Below are 19650 nucleotides of genomic sequence, written 5' to 3' on the forward strand. Positions count from 1 at the left end.
TAATACTGCATTCCGGTGAACCAAGCCATTGGTGTCCTGTGCAATTGTGGGTGTAGAATTCTGCTGTCTACAGGATTCAAGTGTAACCATTTGTTAACTGTATTGAAGGTGTGTCCTTTATGAAGAAAGTGTTCCAAATTAAAAAAAAAAAAAGCTGCTGAAGTGTGTGCGCTTCTCTGGTCTTTCTACTCAGCCTTTTGCCACAGGCCTCCCCCGCAGTAGCCATGCCACGGACCCAGGGTAGAAGTCGTCTCCCAGAGTAACCCCCGGCAGCTTCCCGAAGGAAGCAGCAAAACCTTCCCACACTACTGAGCTAGCTGTAAGTATTGCACTGGAACATAATTAAGGTTTAAAATGCTGCACAGTCTCCTTCCCAGGAGAAAAACCACAGCATGTAAGGAGTCTTACCAAAAGTATTTTATTTCACAGTCCATCTTTACAAAATAGTAAGTAAAAGGCATATTGTTCAACATACAAACGTTAAATATATAAGGGGAAATACCAGGGAAAATTAAAGCTCGTCCAGCCTTTCGGTGTAGGTTCCTCGTTGTGGATGTGTTAGAAGTTCACATGGCTTCTGATGTCATTGATCTGTTTTACCATTTCCCTTATGTGTTCTCCCCTTGAAGAAAAATAAACTCAAGTCAAAAAGCTGCAAGTCATTTTTCCTCAAGACTAATCAGGAAAGAAAATACTTCCTGTGGTAGAAGCAGAGAATGGGAGCTGCTGAACTCAAACTTAATGATAGGCTGGATACAGACTGCCAAAAGATCCTTGGGCAAAAAGGAGTCTAAACTAAATCTGCTTTAATCGTAGCATAAGAGGCCAGTGCTGCTGTCACAAGCTGGCACACTTTATGCTTCAGACTATCTCAGTGAGCTCCAGCTGGTGCATCAGTCAGCCCCTCCTGCAGCACAGAGGTTAAATTATACCCCAGAAACTTGAACAGAACTGCGTACGTAAGTGCCAGCGCTTGAATTCTACAGGAGGAGCCGAGCTTTAACTTACTCTTCTTTCAGGACGGTTTGGATGCACTTGCTCTGGTAGGCACTGAGGGTGATGCTGGGTTTTCGGGGGCTGGTACCCTTCTCCATCTTTTTCTGCTGGTATTCCTTTTTCATTTTAACCTAGAAGTCATGTACAAAAAGAAGACCCCAGTCAGTGTTGGTACTGCCTGCCAAAGGGAAACCTTGTTACAGTTACAAACTGGTGCGTCATTCCGCAATAAAAATTCTTCTTGGGTTAAAATCTGCTTGCTTTTGCACACTTCCTCCACAAAGAGAAGAGAAAGCTAGTGCCAAGCCTGAGGAAGGGGTGTAGACTTTTTTAGGGTTTATACTGAGTTGCAGAGGTTCTGTCTATATTATATGTTGTCAGTACCCTACCAGCCAGATAATTCGTTATCTCACCTGTCTGATAGCATTGCTCAAGTGCTGCAGCTGGTCATGTATTGTCTGCAATTCTTTCTTCATATCTTTTTCATTGTCTGACAGAACAGGAAGCTGAGAGTGGAAACTCCGAAGTACTTTCTTCATCCTTCATGTACAAAGCAAGAAATGTTGCTGAATTAACTCATCTACTGGACCAGCTGCCTGTCTTGCACTTTTGTCGCTCTTCCTAAGTCTTCGGGGCTCAAGACCTTACTTTCCTCTTTCTGCTAGTCTCACATAGTATTTCTGAACAGCAGGCTGACCTGAAGTAGTACTGAAAAATCACCACTGAGCCCCAACGAAGAGAATTTCAGAGGCCCAGTCTTTTAACAAACCGGGGTGGCACCTCCTGCCCACCCTGTTGTACCACACCTGCAAACTTCCATACAACAGCAAGTTATCTGTGACGAAACAGAGCGTAGTTTGCACTCACCTGTTCATAATATCTTCTTGCTTCTCTTTGGCTTCCTCGTATTTGTCGGCCAAGCGCTCAGCCATTTCCCGCAAACTTTTCCTTTATGCAAGTGAGAAATGTTTATTTACTTTAGATTTACATGCAAGGCAGTCTGTATGTGGAAACAGGACAAGGAGCCTGAAAAAGCAAGCTGGAGCCGGGAGCTTAATTATAGCTGGAAATGCATTCACTACTCACTTGTTTGATGCAGGACCCTGCATAAAGTACCTTTTGTACAAGGGGCTGTCATTCCTGAGGTTTGACTTGATAAAAGCAGACAGATTATACTCACCTTTCCTCTCGACAGTAATTAAGATCTTCCAGTTGTTTCTTCTTTTGTCCCCACAGCAGCTTCACTCTTAAACACATACATAAAATCAAACCACCCACAACAGCAATCCAGTTGAATCAGGATTTAGGCCACATAGAAAATACGACAAAAGTGATTAATGCTCCTGGGAGTACGAAGAACTAAAGACACTGAAAAATGGGCAGTGGTGAGAACAAACTCTTCCACTTTGTCCTAATGCTATAATATAAATAACTGTAATTTGAAAAAGCAGAGACTTATTTAATGCAATTTTCTTTTTAGCAGCTTTGTCAGGATTATTGCTGAGGCCAAAGGATTTCCTGCCACCCACAGGCACAGGCAGACTGACAACAGCAAAAAAGAAGTGTTTTATGTGGGTGTGTTTACCTTTTCTTTTTTTTTCTTTTTCTTTTTTTTTTTCCCCCTATGAACTGCTACAGAGATCAAGCACCACGCTTACCCCTGCTTTCCCTGGTAACTCAATTTTCAGTTCTGGTACTCTGTTAGTCCTACATGAGTACATTTTACGCATTTACAAGGGCTAGTCCAGCAGAGGGGTGCTTGTACTTAGTGATGTTGTTTCACAGAGACATTGTACAGCAGATATTTATCAGGGTTTTTTTCTTACCTCTGCTGAATTTCCTCTTTTGCCAGATCTTGTTTCAGTATATATTCCTCTCTGAACACTTGTGTGGCTCTGCTAAGAAGCTGAAGGCATTCTTCAGGGGGAGGAGCGGCATCTTTATCAGCAGACCTTCAGAATATATGAGACAGGCTTTTGCAATCTTACTCTGACATGTTCCTTTGAAAGGCTAAACTACTTCAGTATTCATGGTAAGGGCTCTGGGGGGCTCAGTTATGGAAGTGAGGGACTATAATTAAATCCCTTTGCTATAAATCATTTTTCTTATACGAGGAAATCCCAAGGTATCTTAAGATACTCAAAACCCAATGGGACAAGCAATGAGCAACCTAACCGGCTGCAGCCAGCCCTGCTTTGAGGAGGGGACTGGAGCAAGATGATCCCCCTCCCAGCCTACATCGTTACTCGATTGGTGCCATCCCTCTGTGGTCAGAGAGGCACAAGTGGGCTGCAGGAGCTGCGCCCCCACCATTGCTCTGTCCAAGCTCGTGTCCTGTTCAGTCAGGAGCTGACGACCACACAGTATTCCCGAGAGTCTTCCCCCTTCGGGTCCCCTAGGAAAACATATTTACTTACTTCAGAAGCAAGGGATTGGCAGCACTGCGCTGCAGGATGCTTCGGATATGCTTCTCAAATGAATGCTGTGACTCGGCCAGGATACGGAGAGGGGAAACAGCAACATCTTTGTCTTCTCTGGTACACAGCAGGGGAGGGGATGCAGGATGGACTGTACTTCTACCAAAGAACATCGAATTGGAGAACAGAGGTTACACCAGAAAAATTTAAACTACATCAGAGTTTAAATGGTAGTTAAAACAAAGTGTGGAATTGATGTATTACAGCAGTAAGTCAGAAGTGTTCTAAGAGAAAATATTTCAATTATGTGGTAAATCCAGCCCTAGACAAGGCTGGTGGAGCATTTTTCTGTTTGGCCACAGCTGAAACCAGCAAGAATCATAAATATCCTTTTACTTAAGGAGAAGGTTCCGTAAGAAGGCAAGCAAGACTCAAATGGCAGAATGACCTGCTTTTCAAAGCAGCCTAAAGCAATTTAAGAACCCAAGTTTTGGGTTTTTTTTTTCCTCTTTCATGCAAACATAACCTTGGTGTCCATTAAGAATCTCCATACTACTGTCTGTAAACAAATTTCTGATTTGCAGATTCCTTCATTATAAAAATGAAGGGGAAAACCCAACAATAATGTCAAGAACCTTTTGATGCAACTCCTGTCCTAATACTCATTAAAAGTGTTATAGATTAATTATATCCCCTACAAACACCTTGTCAGTAGTAAATAACTACTATAGTAACACTTAAGTGCTCAGCCAGAAGGCAAACTTCATCATGTGTCATAAGAGGTGCAGAAGTCTGGGGTGAAAGGATCAAAAGAATAGTAATAAAAAAATAATATCCTGAGATCCTTTTCATGCAACAGTCACGGATTTCAAACCAATTAAGAGCAACGTACAAGAGAGGCCTTGTAATACACTCGTAGGTGTTTGTGATGCAGATCATTGTGGACCCCAGGATGTCAGAAACGATCCAAAATCCTCTAATTGGAGCAGGTTGCCTGAAGGGAAGAAAACACAAGAATTACCTGGTGAAAAAAGTTCTTTGTTCTTGAAGTTGTTGTGCAAGTTCACTCTTTTGGAAAAGCTCTCGCTATAGTCATCGGCCTAAGCCAGACACCTTTCACTAAGCTAAGCAGCACTCCCTGGAATGAGTCCTGCAAAACGTTCCCGTGCCACACAACCTGGATGCACCAGGACAAACTCCTCCGTCCTGGGAGAGGGAGCACGCCTGTAAAAATCTGCTGTGACCCAGGAAACGATTCCCGCTTCTAGTGCAAGGCACAGACTTCCTCAGGAGAGAACACAGGTGCCCTGCGTACCACCAGATGCCCTCTCCCCAGGTAACTACTAACACCATTGGAGAGTCACCATCTGTGCTAGCCTAGATGACTAACACCTATTAATAAACATTTTTTTTGTGTATTTTCATTATGTTTAATACATAGCATTCTATAGAAATTATTAGGCCTTATAAAAGTGAGAAAATAAAGCAGACAGATAAATATTACGTAGCCCAGAAAATGATGCCTCTTAAGCCTGACTAGGGTACCTCAGGAGCCCCCCAAAAAATCAGATGTTCTTTCAAGGCATTGTTTGATCTCTAACAAGTGGGTAAGAGGAACATGTCAGCATTCAAGACTCTTAGCCAAACCAAGCCTCAGAACTGTCCTGGCTCAGGTAAATGGAAGTGAAAAATTCTGCTGGTTTGATAGATGATTTTCAGACAGTAAACAGGAATTTAGCTTACTTCCCTAACTGTGCATTAAGAATCCTGATGCACAAATTGCTTATTTGTATTATTTGAATTCTGTTGAGCTGACTTCATTTTTTTTAATGGCAAGAATGCAGCAAAAGAGAGCAAATCATAAGTATTTCCCATAGCAATAGAAAGGGTTTGGTTTTTACCTGCATGGCAATGGTTTTGTACAAAGAATATGTTCAACAAAGCACTTCTGTTCTGCTCCCAACTCTTGTAAACTGTCTTTGTCTTCTTCATCTACAAAGAGATTTGTCACAATGCATGCGATCCACTTTGCAGGGTAAGGGATTCTCGGCATTACCCACATCCACCAACTTGTTACTAGCAAAATGTAGATGTTCGACACGCAGTAGAGTCTCACCACTCACCTGAACCAAGGAATTTGTGCAGTTTATTGATCCACGTCAACCCCACACTATGGACACCAGCTTCGTGTGTGCAGTGGTATCGAGAGGGACATTTCGGATCTGAAATTTAAACGGCCAATGTAGGAGAAGGCACTGAACTAAGAAAAACTCATCCTTCAAACCTGCATTGTCGAACATGCGTGTCAACTTACCGTCCAGTCACCATTAGCATTTTGTTGCAAGTACTAACTCGTCCCCATCCAAAAACTGAACTAGATGCATTACCCACATTATTAGAGTTCTGCATAAAATTAAATTATGCTTGAAATACTTGATGCATTGTTTTGCACTATTCCTATCACACCACATCTGTATCAATCCACTAGACTTTAAAAGGAAGATCAGTTAAAGCCAGCAGACCAGCATTCTGCCAAGCTTCTTGTTCAGAAAGATGCAAACGCTTTGTCCTACCCAACCTCTGCCCCACAACTACATCGGCCACTCCAATAAGCAGATAGCAAGTCCTCCTTCAGGATCACCATCCCCACAGCCCTTGCTTACATACGTTGGTCATCACAGGTGCAACAACTTCTCTAATCCACAGCTGAAAGGATTTAGTATGATGTGACCGTATGTATGTAACCTGCCCTTCAGCAAATGCTAAAGCACCTCCCAGGCTTGCTCCTTCCACAGCTTTATTGAAGACATCAGGCAAATCCTTACTCTAATGCCACTCTTTGACACCGATGATAATTTGTGAAGAGCTCAATCCTAAATTCATGAAATAAAGCAAGTAAAAGCCAACAACCTGAATGACAGCCCTACCTCGATGCAACTTGATTGGGCAAGAGAAGTCAGACTCCAAAGGCTCTTCTTCATCTCCTGATGCCAGTTTCAGTGCAAGTTCCAGCTCAACACATTCAAACACGTACAGGGAAGGAATAAGATCAGATCTTGGGTCCCACGACTTTTCTGACTGTAAAGAACATTGAATTCTTCTGTCAGACATCATTTAAATAGAAATGCCAACACAAACAACATCAAGACAGACTTACATAATATAGGCAAGAGTATTCATTGTTAGGGAAAGTGGTTCAAGTCTCTATTTTTTTTTTACTTAAAAATAAGTTTATCCCAGAAACATGGTTTCTTCTTGGAAGATCCTCTTTAAAATAGTTCATAATAAGTTTGATCAAACACTATATACCTGCAGGATACACAGAACTGACATGTAAAATAAAATCACCAGAGAATCACAGGGACTGGCTGGAATAGAAGGAAGACTCACTACCTCGTTATAAAAGAACGCTGCTTTGGCACTTGGCATTCACTTCCAGGCATCCTGCCATCTTGCAGCCAGGAACTTTGACTAAAGAAACAAAAATACGTATAGAAAAAACCAAGACCAAGGTACCTGCTCATCATCCTCTTCCCCATCCAGCACCACGCAGTGATAAAGCATTCCCGACTCGGTGGCAATCACCAGGATGTTTGGAACACAAGGCAGGCAAAGGACAGCACAGGCGTCGTAGCCGTAGTTATCTTCTGCAGCAGGGTGCATGGGCAGGGGGCCAAGCAGCTTGCCAAGATTTCCAGCGCTGGAATAAAGAAGATGTGTTCACAACACAAGGTGTGGAAGAAGAGTTCCCCATGGCTGCCTGCAGGAGTTTGTTGGACAATAACTACAAAATAAAGATGATTAAAAAAACCCCACGCAAACCCCAATGGTTTGGAGTTCTGTTTAATTTCCATTAGCCAGTAGCAACCCAGACTTCTGCAGATTACGAGTCTGCACCACACCTACTTGGTGGAGATCTCAAAAAAGAAATTGGAGCTCAGTAGTAAGGTTTTATGCTTTGTGAGCAACCATGCTACATTTCAACAAATTGAAGAGGAAACATTTTCGTTCAAGAACACAAAGTACTCACGGAAAGCTCAAGTTAATTATCTTTATCACTTAATTGTTTTCTTGCTTAATAAAGCACTTTACAAGCAGCATTTTGTGGCCTGGCATTTCTCTAGGTAGAACTTTGGAAGGACTAAGCCTATTTCATTTCCTACAGACAGGATCTGCTCAAAGCTGCATCATTTCTCATGCAGAGGCAAACAGGGCTGTTTCTAACCTAAATACCACACATTTTAACATTCAGTAACACTAGATCTAACTCGTAAGTTTTCCACCATCTTCTCAGTTTTCTGAAGTGATTTTTTCTTGTATCGTGTTCATATTCTTGATTCATATTCTTGACCTTTCATTACGGAACATGCCTGCAAACCCTCTACGACCTTGAAGTATTCTTTTCCTAAGATGCCACTGGCTCTTTCAGCCTCATCCAAAGCTAAGAATGTCTGTGCTGTGAACTGAAGGCCCCAAAACACACCTAACAAACAGCCTTAGACCCACCGATCTTTTAACAGTCCAGTGTCTTCATTTCAAATTTCTGATTGTAACCAATGGACAGTGGATTCTCAAACTGCACCCTGAACGTCTGGATGAAAACGGATAACACACTATTCTTGGATTTCAGTCTATTAGCACTGCCACAAAGAGATAAAACAGGCTGCAATACAACAACACTCAGCCCAGCCAAACTGAGAGGTGGCTCTCCAACCCTAACATCGTACAAACATACAAGCGCCCCATGAAACCCGAGGACGAATGTAAGCCTACCTCTGTAGCAGGCTGATATATGTGAGGAATGTCTCTCCATTTTCATATAAAATGTAAAGCGGGTAGGCCAACACGTCTTCACTCCCTCGCTGTCCAAGAATGTTCTTTGGGACCGGCACTAGCGGGCCGAAGTCAAATGCCACCGCGGTCTCTCCCAGCGATGCTGTATAGGCTCTCCTAGGGACAAGTCGGAACAAGACCCGAAGTCAGCAGTGGTGGTGAGAACACGTGTTTAACTAGGTCCATCAGTGCGTGCTGACAAATTACTGCTAAACACCTGTCCAGCAGTCCTTTGACATACGCTATTTTCAGCAGCAAAAGCACGCAAGTAACATCCTTCTTATGGAACCCCATTTCTGCAATACACGCACCAGCCAGCCCAGTTTCACAGGATAAGAGGAGGGTGTACTGGTATTTCCTGTGCAGTGCATCAGTCTGTGACTTGACTATAGAGACCCTCAAGTTTCTCCTTTCCAACTAGGCCAAGAGGGAAATAAAAAGATCATCGATTTTCTGCGTTCCCCACTCAAAAAGCCCTTCTTAACCCCATCTTAAAGACAAGTGTATTTTTCAAATGACTACTCTGACAAACACTTGACTGTACAGTTTGTTAACATTTTCTTTCAGAAGGATGGGGAAAAAAGGAAAAAAAAAGTGCAGTTACTGTGCTAAGAAGTCATCCTAGCACTGAAGAAGTCCATGAAAAAAATCACATCAGATTTTCAGGTAGATTTATCACTTATTCATTAAAAACACAACTGAGAATACAGAGCTTATTCTGTCAAAAGCATTTCAAAATACAAGAAGCCACACAAACCCTTTTTTGATTGTAAGAGTCTCCTCCTCAGTGTCTGAAAGAGCAATCACTTTGACAGGTGTCTGAGGCACCTTCAGACTGTAAAACCTAGAGGAAAGAAACAGCAGCAGCGTTCATTCAGCTGGCAGTCCTGCACATGTCCCTGCTGATGCAGGAACATCAAATGGTATCAGTCTAAAGTTTCTCCCATCCTATTTTTTATTGGTAACCCCGGTAAGAATGGCAGGACACAAATATCTAGCGAAAAAATCAAGACTGGCTGTGACAAAAAAAATGCTTAGATAATCAACTACAAACAGGTTTTACCTTATAGTGTTATCTGAAGTCAAGAGCACAATATGGGGCTCTAACGTCTCACAGGGATACCAGGCAGCATGCTTTAAAGTCAGAGATGTCGAGCTTGTGAAGAAGAACCTTTCCGCAATAGGAATAGTACTGAAACACAGAGCAGAAGTATGCATTGTTACAAGAAACACAGAAGTTACTTCTAAAGGGAAGTGAGGGCAAGAAGAGCTAGAAACCCAATTAAAAGGTTTCAAAGCCATTAGCTGTACTGTTCTTAAAGTTGAAGGGACAGCTTTAACTTGAAGCCCTTTGTTATTTCCATCTGGACATGTGCTTTTAGCTACCACAGCTAAAAGACCCCAGAAAGGCTAGAGAACACGACAGAGGAGCACCTTGCTCCTCGGCATTTGCAGCAAGTTTAGAAGGTCACTTATTTGGGTCACTTGACAATCGGCAAGTCCCTGAGCCAAAATAACTTCATTTGTGATTGTCCCTACAACCCCGATAGAACCAACGTCTTCCATATCTGGCCGCAAGAGAGGAGAGGCTGCCGAGGAACGACGGCAGGACAAGGATGTCGCTGACCGCCTGAGGTCTCACCCACCTACAGTTCACCGTGGATTTCCCACCTTCAAACTCTGAGTTCTTCCCCCAGCGTTTTGGCAGCTCCAGCACCATGAGCCCCTTCGTACCGATGAGCGCCACATGATGCTGCGTGGGGCTTAACAGCATCTGATAAACCTCAAAAAGGGGTGGGTTTATGCAGATAAGGGTCTGAAAACACAAATATTACAGTTAAGCACAAGCCGTCAAAAGCGCTCGCAGAAGCACGGCACGTCTCGACTTTACACAACGGCTACGAGGCGCAGAACGAGGCAAACGCTCGCCTCAGGCCACAGCGCCGCGCAAAGCCGACGGGTTTCACCGAGGAAAGCCCCACCGACAGCGGGCCGGGGGGCAACTCCCCCCCGGGGGCCTTCAGGGACCGGCCCCGCTCCCGACACGGCCCCCCTCCCCGACACGACGCCCCGCTCCCGGTAAAGGCCCCCTCCTCCCCTCACAACCGCCCGCCGGCCCCCACCCTCAGCGCCGGGCCCCACCTGGTAGCGGCTGAGCCCGGCGGCGTCGGGCCCGCCGAGGCGGCGGAGGCCGATGGTGTGGAGGGCGCTGCGCTCGCCGTCCCAGAGGAAGAGGTCGCCGTCGAGGCCGAAGAGGAGGTTGCGGAAGAGCGGCGGCCGCGCGGCGGGGGAGGGGGCGCGATCGCGGAGGCGGCTCAGCACGGCGTGCTGCGGAAGGGCCGCACGCCACTGCTCCGCCGGGCCCCACTCGGCCGCCATCGCCGCCGCGCAGCCTCCGCGCGACGCCGGCGTCACCGTCCGCGCCGCCAATCGGCGGGGCCGCGCCCCCCTCCGCATCGGGACTACACTTCCCGGCGTGCCCCGCGGCAGAGGCGCCGCGCTCCCGGCGGGCGGAAGGGCGATGGAGCCGCACCGCGCTCGCTACAAGGGCTCGGCCGCGCCGCCCTGGAAGGAGGCCTACCGCCGGGTGAGTGGGGCCGCCGGGGGGGCGGGCTCTGCCCGCTCCCGTGGCCCCGGTTCGTCTCCCCGGGCCGGCCTGGCTCGGGCCCGCCCGGGCGTGTGAGGCGGGCCGAGCCTGGCCCCGTCCCGAATCCTCCCTGCGAGGGCCCGGCGCTGCCGCCGCGGGCGGGTTGAGGCCGACCCCCGGCAGGAGCTGTCACCTCGCTCCCGTGCAACCCCTCCGGGATGCGACTGGCCCTGGGGCCCCGTCTCCCGCCCCAGCGCGGCACTAACGGGCTCCGTGTGCTCTGCTCCCCCCCAAGCGCTGCATGGAGAGGCTGAGGAGCAGCCGGGCGAAGCTGCTGGACCGGTACCGCCAGGCCGGGGAGAGAGCGTGTGGGCCAGCCACGGGCGCGCTGCTGGTGCAGGAGGTGATGGAGCAGGAGTGGCAGGAGAGCCTGGCGTCCCTCGGGGGGAAGGAGGCTCTGGCACAGGTCAGCACAGACGGTGCTCTTGGGCTGACGCTGCCTAACGCGGGCGCATCAAGTGCAGCTCTCCGCAGCTGTAACTTCGGTCTCTCACTGATCGGAGCTGGCAAAACTCGGAGCGACTGCGTATCCTGCTTCCACAACTAGTGCGGGGTGTTTTGCTGTGAAAGTGCTTGCCTTTGGGCCCACGGGTGGGGAACTTCATTATTTCCTTCACAAACTGCGTGTGAATCATGGCAGAGGGCGGGTGGGTTCGTCATCTGTGGTTCTTCGAGCTGGTCTGTCACCGACCACCCCTGGGGACGGGAATAAAACCTTAATTTAATTTTAAAAAGCAAGTTCTTGGACTTGATCCATTGTGGCTGGCTTTCCACAGTGCATGCTTTTGCACGTACAGAGATTTACCAGATAGAGTAAGCAGGGGGAGTTTGCGTTGCAGTGACAGCTCAGTCAGGTGCTGGAAGTGAAGTGAGAAAGTAGCCAGAATGGGAGAATTCCTGACTGATGCACCTTTCAGATGCTAGAGGACCCCGACGAGCTAGCAGTACTGGAAGAGATCCAACAGGAATTGATCTTGCAAGGTAATTTCTTTACATGTTTTCTGACTCCTATTTGTTTTGTAATATTGCTGACTTTCTAGATTGCTGACTTTCTAGTAATCCAAACCAGCTGAGGCTGTGCTCCTTGGTTCTGTGGACCATGTGATACAGAAGAGCCTCCTTAGAAATCTCTGTAGCCTCTCTACTGCATTGAGACCCTTTTTGACAGTTTTAAGAGTTTAAGTGGCATTTTAAGGTCTGTGAGAAGCTAGTAAGAGAGGAGACCAGAGAAACAGGACTGAGGTGTTTGGGGGCTGTAGGAACCTGTGTAAATCCATTCAGAATGTTTCCAAATTGGTTGGAAAGTCACCCACTTGAGACCGGCTAAAGATTGAGCCATAGGAAAAACTGGATTAACAGGAGCAGTTTCATCAAATGTAGAAATCTGATCCAAAGAAAGAGAAGTTCAGAAACTAGTGGCTGCCCCGGCCTCCATCTGCCCAGGAGCTTCACGTGTGCTGCTTTGTCTTCAGTTCACAACGGATGCGTGAGGGCATTTTGCTGTGTTATTGCAGAACAGTCAGTTATAGAAGAGTACGAGCGAAGTCTGCAGTTTGATGAAGAATGTCTCAACGTGATGCTTGATGGCTTGGATGCCAGCGACAAGGTCATCTGCCCGGTGTGTAGAAAGTAAGAAAGCCCTTGGCATCGGAATGAGGTTCTCCACTCACCTACAGCAGTTCGGGCTTAGAAACAGGCAAAGGCAGTGGGCAAACAGGCTGCTGTTCGTGTTAATTTCAACAAAATAAACAACCCTGAGATTTTTTAAAAAATCTCCTGAATCTAAGAGTCATTTTGCTAAAACTACCTTTGTTCTGGTTGTTGTGGTGATGCTCATTGTATGCTCTTTCTAGGAATAACCTGACTGTGAGGAATCACTTGGTTTTTTGCCAGTGTGGATTATACATCAGCACGCAGGTAAGCTGCGCTGAGTAACGTGTTAAATGTGACCCCTTAAGTCTGCTGCTGCAAAGAGGCAGTTTTAAGCTACAGACAGCAACTTAAGTGTAAGATTTCTTTTAACCTGATTTTTCTCAGGGTATGACAGAAGGGAAGCTTCGGTCACTTCTAGAAAACACTGTAACAGAGCACAGCCTCAGGTGCTTTCACAACCCGGAGTTCACAGTTACCAGCGGAATGGAGGAAGAAGCCAGGCTTCTCATGAGCTGTCCGGTGAGTCTACACATCCTGGAAAGGATCTCTGCTTGAGTCCACTTCTCAGTTACGTGGGCAGAAACCACAAGTCCAGGGATCCCAGGGGTTTGTGTTGCTGTTTTTTCACAAGCTTCCTTGGAAATGGTTTTACTTTTGACCACCAGTAACTGTAAAAGAAAGAGCCAAATTACACAATGTACCTTAACTGCTGGATTAGGGAATCTTTCAAGGACCTGTCAAACTCAGTGCCTTACCTTTCTCACACCTTAGCCAACAACTTCCAAGTTTTGTGTGGAGCATCTGTTCAGGTAAGTGGTTCACGAAGAGAAGTTTTAAAAATTACTTTAGTTTAAGCCTCCTCAAAAGGCTCACCCATACCTCTTGGAAAACACACACCATCCCTTTGGGTCAAGCTAGAGCTAGCAAGTTTTTAGCTTTGCTGCTTACGTAAAACCACTGTGTGTACCTACACAGTGAGGACAGTGTTAGGAGCAGAGCATTTAAAACAGTTTTGAACACTAATAATTAATTTTATACGTTGCTATAGCTTCTCTGTTCAACTTACCTTCTGTAAAGGTCTGCGACTCCTGGACGATTCTCCTGTAAGTTGGTTCGGCTGCTGCTTTTACTGAAAGGACTTCAAGACAGAGTTGCTAGGTTTTTATGTATATACTTGCAACTGCTGTGTCAAAAAGGTACTGGAAAAGGCAGTAGTACTGCCTTGACCTGCACTTTTGATGGCACAGTGTATGTTTTGAAATAAATACGCTTCATTTATTTCAGCCTTTGTGTTGTCTTTAACAATGTCTCAGTGATATCACAGCTCACACTGGACTTCAGCTTTGACTTCTGTTTAAACTTAAGATGACCTTCAGATAACACCTGGAGACACCGGTTTGAGCAGAAGACCGCAGCTGCTGCCCTGCAGCAGCGCCTTCGACCTCAGCATCCATGGCCTTTCAGTCGTTCTGTTGGAACTGAAGCGCTACAGCCTCCCTGCAGTACTTCTCTAAAACAGCTACATTAGTACTAATATAATAATTATGGCAGCACATCCCTTTTTAAAACAGCTCTTCAAATACAATGTTTAGGACCCTGAATTCTATTCCCTAACACATAGACAGCCAGCCAAGACTTCTAGAATAAGATTCACATTCATAATTAGTGCTGCTTGGCCAGCAAACGTCCTCTTACTATGGCAGAAGGGCACACCGTGTGTTTGGAGTTGAAAACTCCGGGCCAGCACACACCACCGCTGCAGCAACAGCCCTGCGGGCAGCTGTATTAACACTGGCTCAGGCACAAACATTAGCATCATTTTCATGGCAGCTCTCTGGTCAGCAATGGTACAGCAGGAAGAAGAGAAACCACCAGTTTTCAGTGATATGTTGAACAGATTTTATTCTTCACATTCATTCTTAATTGTACAAAAACCACCACGTCGGGTGAGACAATTCCGGACCATAACGTTAGAGAACTTGATCTGGGCTGCAACATAAATACAAATCCCCAAATACAAGCAAGAATCCTCATTCTCTCATGATGTTCACTTCCAAATTCAAAGTTACTTCATCTCCGAATCTGTTGTGAAGATATATTTGGGTATTGCTAGCTGAGCAGTGCTGTGGAATACCCACACTTGAAGAGAAGTTTCCTAGCCTAACCTACTGACATTTGACAAAGCTTTTAAGGTCTTCAAGGAATTTAATGTACTCCTGGTGCTCCAGTGCAGTGCTGAGCTCTATTAACTCATCAGCAAACGTGTTGTCCACTCCTCGATCAGCCAGGAAATCCATTAAATGATCGTACAGAGCCTGGAAGCAATGAACAGGAAACTTCCTTAGCAGAGCACACCTGGGTAGGGGTTGCTTTTAGAATGTCCCATGGCAGCTGTCATTTCTTTCTCCCGGGAAGACCTGGCCTGCATCCCGCAGACCAGGCGGCTCCCCAGCCCCTTCTCAGCGGGCCTGGCCTTGGCTGTATCAGTTGGAGGGAAGGGCCATGAACAGGTCACCCAAACTCGGTCATATAAACCCTAACGCCGCGCTCTAGAGGTGATCAACTGACTGCAGGAGTCAGCAAGTAAAGTCTGTCAAAGATTACACGTGCCAAGCTCTGCCTGCCCCCCTATATAGTGCTATGGCCTTGGGGGTGAATTGCTTTAACAGTGTCTGGAAAGGGCGGTATCTGATGTAAATATTTGTTTTGAGAGACTAAATCTTTTATAATCATCAACTCTTTTTCTTCTTCTTTTTTATCCTACTTAACTGTTGCCACTCCAGCATATATTAATGGCTGTGGGTTCCCCCCTCGCTCCTCAGGAGAACAGATTCATTATTACTGCTTAGTGCAGTAATGCTAATACCTGTCATGCCTTTCTTGGTGTTTTTTGTTTGTTTTTTTTTTTAAACAGACCAATATTACTGAGCAAATAATTAATTTTGGACTTCTGTAATCTGAATAGATCACAGATCATCCACATTTTTTCATTAGTTTTCTGTCTCAAGTCAGAGAGGAAAAAGAAAGCAGTGTGGGACGTTCTAGAGCACACTAACCAATTCCAACATGAATGCTTCCCAAAGAGAGAGACACTCCAGGAGTAAAGTTTTAATCATATGATACACAGCCTCCAACTAAGACTTAACCTTCTGAAAGCCTGGCATTGAGAATGTGTAAGCAGATGCCAGATTCTTGGGCACATTAGTTTTTAGTGTCACAACTATAAAAACATACCTGGAAAACCCAGAAAACAAAGGCATCTACACGTGGTATCTGATAAGCTACGTTGTTAAACACTTCAAAAGATGTTTCAGCAAGTGTCAAAGCATCTCTGAAGTGTAATATAGCTGCTAGGAAACCAACCTATAAAGCCTGGAACGGAGCAAGTTTCAACACGTCTGTCTCTGCCAGTAATGCCGGCAGCACTGCACAGCTGCTGGGACCGCGCACCAATCCTGTTTGCAGCAGAACCACTATCTCATGGGGCAGAGCAGGGGAATCCTGTCTCAGGCATCCGGGACAGGACTCGCTCACAGCTCAGGAGCCAAGGGGCACCAGGTGAGATACGACGAAGTGCCCTCTGCAGCCTACGGCCGTGTTAGCAGCACTTACCCAGTCAAGGGAATCCGTGTTGAGGGTGTAGTTGGTGTCCTTCCAATCCGATTCTCCAGTGGGCTGAAAACTGACCTCCCGAATTGTGAAAATATCACTTTCTTCCTCTCCCTCATGTCCAACCTGGAACAGGAAATGAGATGCAAGACGTACAATTAGCTCTAATTACTGGGCACCTTCAGCCATCTCATCCCAAAGCTAGGAATGTTGCAGTGCACGCAAAACCCCAAGACCGTACTAAAGCTGTGCCTCTCCCTGTGAAGACAAGCACAGACAGGCACGAGAACGCAGGAAATCCCCTCAGAGGTCAGCGTACCAGCTCAGGCTGCCAGAAGCAACCTGATGTAAGCCAGCAGCCTGATTTTTACAAAGACGTAAAAGCCTCCTCTGTGTGGTTCTAAATCTGTCTTCGCACGTCTGTCTAACCTTTGTCAGCTAGGACTGGCTGCATAAATGATCTGTTAAGGTTTACAAAATAAACCACAAAGATCAGTGTGAACCAAAGCTCTCAATTTTATTTTCTTCCCCCCTTTTTTTTAATCCCTACTTCTCTTTGTAACACCTTACAACGAGATTTGCAAGTTACTGACACCGGTATTAAATCTCTCTTGTTTTGGCCATTCTTATTTACCCCTCTCAAGTTGCCATGCTGTTGAAGTTAAGCCATGCCTCCCTTCTCTAATGTAATTCAATAAACTGGCCAATAAGCAGCTGATCAGAAACGCCAGGTCAGGATGTGAGGAATGCAAAGGAACACCTCCTCCCCAAAGTGTTCTTGCAAACACAAACCCTTTTTTTTTGGTGTGTTAAAATAAGAGAGGTAAGAGGAGACTGCATTTTCTGCAGATTCAGAAAACCAACAGACTACAAAGAGCAGTTAGATTCAACAGCGGCACAATTACACGACAGTCAAGCAGGAAATGCACAGTGAGTCACAGCCCAGAGCTGGCTCCAGCTGACACACGACCAGTTTGATACCCACCTCGTCTTCGGGATAATGGCAGTCAAGAACAAGGGTCTGCTTTGTATCATCTTTTATTACTTCCACAACGAAGTTTGGAGTTGATGTAAGATCAGGCTAAACAAGAGAAAAGTTGCATCAGCACTGGAGTCTGAACAGAAGCCAAGATGATGACGGTACAGCCCAGCAACAGAGCCCATCCAGCACAGGTTGTTCCCTGTCACCCTCTTTTTGGAGTCTCTGCCCTAGCCAGGGCAACCCAAACCTCCCCCAGTCTCGCCAGTGGCCCTTCAGCCCCTCTGCTCTGTGCTGGTCACGGGGGTAAAATGGCAGCTGGGAATATCTGCCACCCCCTGACAATCCCGGGAGCGCGCAGCTCACCTGGATGGGTCCCTCCAAAGCGACAGGAACAGGGAACACACTCAGATCGTTTTGACAGCAGGAGCTGCTCGTGCCTGCCCTCCTTCGTGGGGGAAAACTTGGCAGGGCACACAGACTGCCACACACACGCACACGTGCACGGATCAAGTGCGCTGCGTCTCCTCAGCGCATACAGGCACGCCCGGGAAGGGAAGCAACGCACAAGTGTCCCCAGTATTGTCCCACCCAGCTGAGTGCAATGTGCTGGAATAAATACTACCACGCAGAAAGTGCAAGTTAACTGCTACAAAGGGAGCAGCTGCGTTCCTGGCTCGTTCGGCACCAGTGTCACTGCAGGTGAAGCCACCTGCCTCAAATTATATTGCTCATTTACAGTTTTTACCAGTATTTTTACTAACAGTCTTATTAAACAGGAGCGAGACACTTTTGACCAACACCACCACACAAGTCATGGGTTTGCATTTCGTTGACATTGCCTACCAGCACCGCGAGTTACGCTGGCAAAGTACAAACGGCAGTATTTATTGCAGAGGGTTGGCAAAGGCAAGAGATATCTGAGTTCCTCTCGTTTCTCCTCGTAGAGCCCTCTCACCCTGCTCTGCCTTTCTGCTGCAGAGAGGAGGGTCACAGCCAAGTGACAGCCAACCCAGAAAATCTGCATTTTGTGACTTAATGCTCCCAAATATCAAGTGAGAGGGAAAAAAAACCCTTAACACTTAAAGGCAAGGTTCTAACTTCCCTCTGTGTACCCATCACTGAAGTGCACATCAAGACTAAGTTACCTCCTGCTCATCAGGTTTCTGCTCTTCTTGTGTTTCTTCATCAGCCGAGGGTGGAATGCTGTTATTGATGTTGAATGTGACTGTTATCCTTCAAAAGAAACAGAAGCAGTTACTTTGAACGCGCTCAAAAAATACCCAACAAAATGTCTTCTATTTGAAGCCTTTCTTGTGGGGACAGCGTTATTGGTGTTAAATTCGCACACCGTGAACAAAGCCAGGTATTGCAGCTAGAATTTAAGACACACACCTGAATGAAGCTGCCTTCCCCTCACGAGCAAGCATTTTTCAAGTTTTACTGCACTGAATTGTTATTTTTAATGCAGGAAGACTGCACGAAACTTTGTAACGCACAATACAGTAGCAAACGTGTTAAAAAAACCAGAAGCACCTTTGACCCAAGGTGGTAAAATACAGAGCCTCTGCAACATCTAGCACGCACAGACTGGACAGACGGCAATCAAAGCCAGGCGAGCACAAGGAGAACTCTGGCTACTGTGACCTACGGCCCCCCTCGGGGCCGGGGCTCGCCCGCCCGAAGACCACACACTTACTTCTCACCCGCTACCTTCCGCACCAGCCTGGCCTCCGTCCCGTGGACTTCCAGCTCCCACCCCCCGGACACCTTGGGCAGAGATTTGTGTTTCTGGATCTTCTTCTCCTCTTTGATCTCATCCGTCAGGAACTGCGCGAAGGCTTTGTCGCCTGGCGGGGAAAGGGGGGGGTAAGGAAAGGCCCCCGCCCCCCCCGGCCACCACGTGCTGCCCGGGATGGGGGGGGCGCCGCGCACGTGCCCGCCTCGCGCCCCCCCAAGGGCGGGAGCGCTCCATCCCCCTCACAACGCCCACGCCCCCCCCCTCCCACCGGGGGTCCCCTCACAACGCCCCCCCCCGCCCCGGGCCCGCGCTCCCCTCAGGGCCGGACGCCCCCCGGCCCCCCCCGCTCACCCTCCGTGTGGAGGCCGCCGCAGCCGCAGGAGACGCCGCCGGCCGAGCCCCGCCGCGGGCGGAGCAGCGCCGTCCGCCACCCGCCGCCGCCCAGCTGCCAGAGGGAGCGCGCCAGGGGCGGCGCGGCGCCGGGCGGCGGCAGGAGGGCGCGGGGAGAGGAGGAGAAGGAGGAGGAGGAGGAGCAGAGGAGGCGGCGGGGCGGCGGGCGCAGCGGCGGGCGCAGGGCGAGGGCGCGCAGGGCCCGGGCGAGCAGCATGGTGCGGCGGGGCGAGGGCAGCGGGGCGGGGCGGGCAGAGGACACCGCCGGCCCCGGAACCGCCCGCCCCGCTTCCGGCGACAGCCGGCCCCGGCGGCCCCCGCGGCGGGGAGTGGGTGCCGCGGGTTCGAGTCCCGGCCCCGGCAGAAGGGAACACGCCAACAGGCG

At 47.6% G+C, this 19650-nt stretch overlaps 3 protein-coding genes across 7 annotated transcripts; 1 reads left to right on the top strand and 2 right to left on the bottom strand.

Annotated features, from left to right (window-relative positions):
- Window positions 1–399: 399 nt before the first annotated feature.
- NUP88 (nucleoporin 88) lies at window positions 400–10661 on the bottom strand. Of its 3 annotated transcripts, XM_075168949.1 has the most exons (17): window positions 10389–10661; window positions 9893–10062; window positions 9310–9438; window positions 9004–9090; window positions 8187–8363; window positions 6930–7113; window positions 6341–6491; window positions 5537–5635; window positions 5315–5405; window positions 4306–4407; window positions 3414–3572; window positions 2823–2948; window positions 2177–2242; window positions 1864–1944; window positions 1410–1536; window positions 1009–1127; window positions 400–622 (listed from the first exon to the last, which is right to left on the bottom strand). In XM_075168949.1, the coding sequence occupies exons 1-17, from the start codon at window positions 10623–10625 to the stop codon at window positions 559–561; spliced, it is 2169 nt and encodes a 722-aa protein (XP_075025050.1). In that variant the 5' UTR covers window positions 10626–10661; the 3' UTR covers window positions 400–558. The 3 variants fall into 3 exon arrangements, with proteins under 3 accessions (XP_075025050.1, XP_075025052.1, XP_075025051.1); XM_075168951.1 differs by lacking the exon at window positions 8187–8363; XM_075168950.1 differs by lacking the exon at window positions 2177–2242.
- Window positions 10662–10740: 79 nt separating this feature from the next.
- Window positions 10741–13824, top strand: RPAIN (RPA interacting protein). Of its 3 annotated transcripts, none has more exons than XM_075168955.1 (7): window positions 10741–10833; window positions 11129–11299; window positions 11811–11874; window positions 12408–12522; window positions 12747–12810; window positions 12931–13065; window positions 13595–13824. In XM_075168955.1, the coding sequence occupies exons 1-7, from the start codon at window positions 10768–10770 to the stop codon at window positions 13619–13621; spliced, it is 642 nt and encodes a 213-aa protein (XP_075025056.1). In that variant the 5' UTR covers window positions 10741–10767; the 3' UTR covers window positions 13622–13824. The 3 variants fall into 3 exon arrangements, with proteins under 3 accessions (XP_075025056.1, XP_075025055.1, XP_075025054.1); XM_075168954.1 differs by having other exon boundaries at window positions 10747–10833; window positions 13624–13824; XM_075168953.1 differs by lacking the exon at window positions 13595–13824 and adding an exon at window positions 13318–13588 and having other exon boundaries at window positions 10749–10833.
- Window positions 13825–14431: 607 nt separating this feature from the next.
- On the bottom strand, window positions 14432–19552 carry C1QBP (complement C1q binding protein). Its single transcript, XM_075168952.1, has 6 exons — window positions 19227–19552; window positions 18834–18984; window positions 18283–18370; window positions 17141–17236; window positions 16159–16281; window positions 14432–14861 (listed from the first exon to the last, which is right to left on the bottom strand). The coding sequence occupies exons 1-6, from the start codon at window positions 19480–19482 to the stop codon at window positions 14712–14714; spliced, it is 864 nt and encodes a 287-aa protein (XP_075025053.1). The 5' UTR covers window positions 19483–19552; the 3' UTR covers window positions 14432–14711.
- Window positions 19553–19650: the final 98 nt, after the last annotated feature.

The sequence above is a fragment of the Calonectris borealis genome, chromosome 19 (genome assembly GCF_964195595.1).
Source record: "Calonectris borealis chromosome 19, bCalBor7.hap1.2, whole genome shotgun sequence".
NCBI lineage: Eukaryota > Metazoa > Chordata > Aves > Procellariiformes > Procellariidae > Calonectris > Calonectris borealis.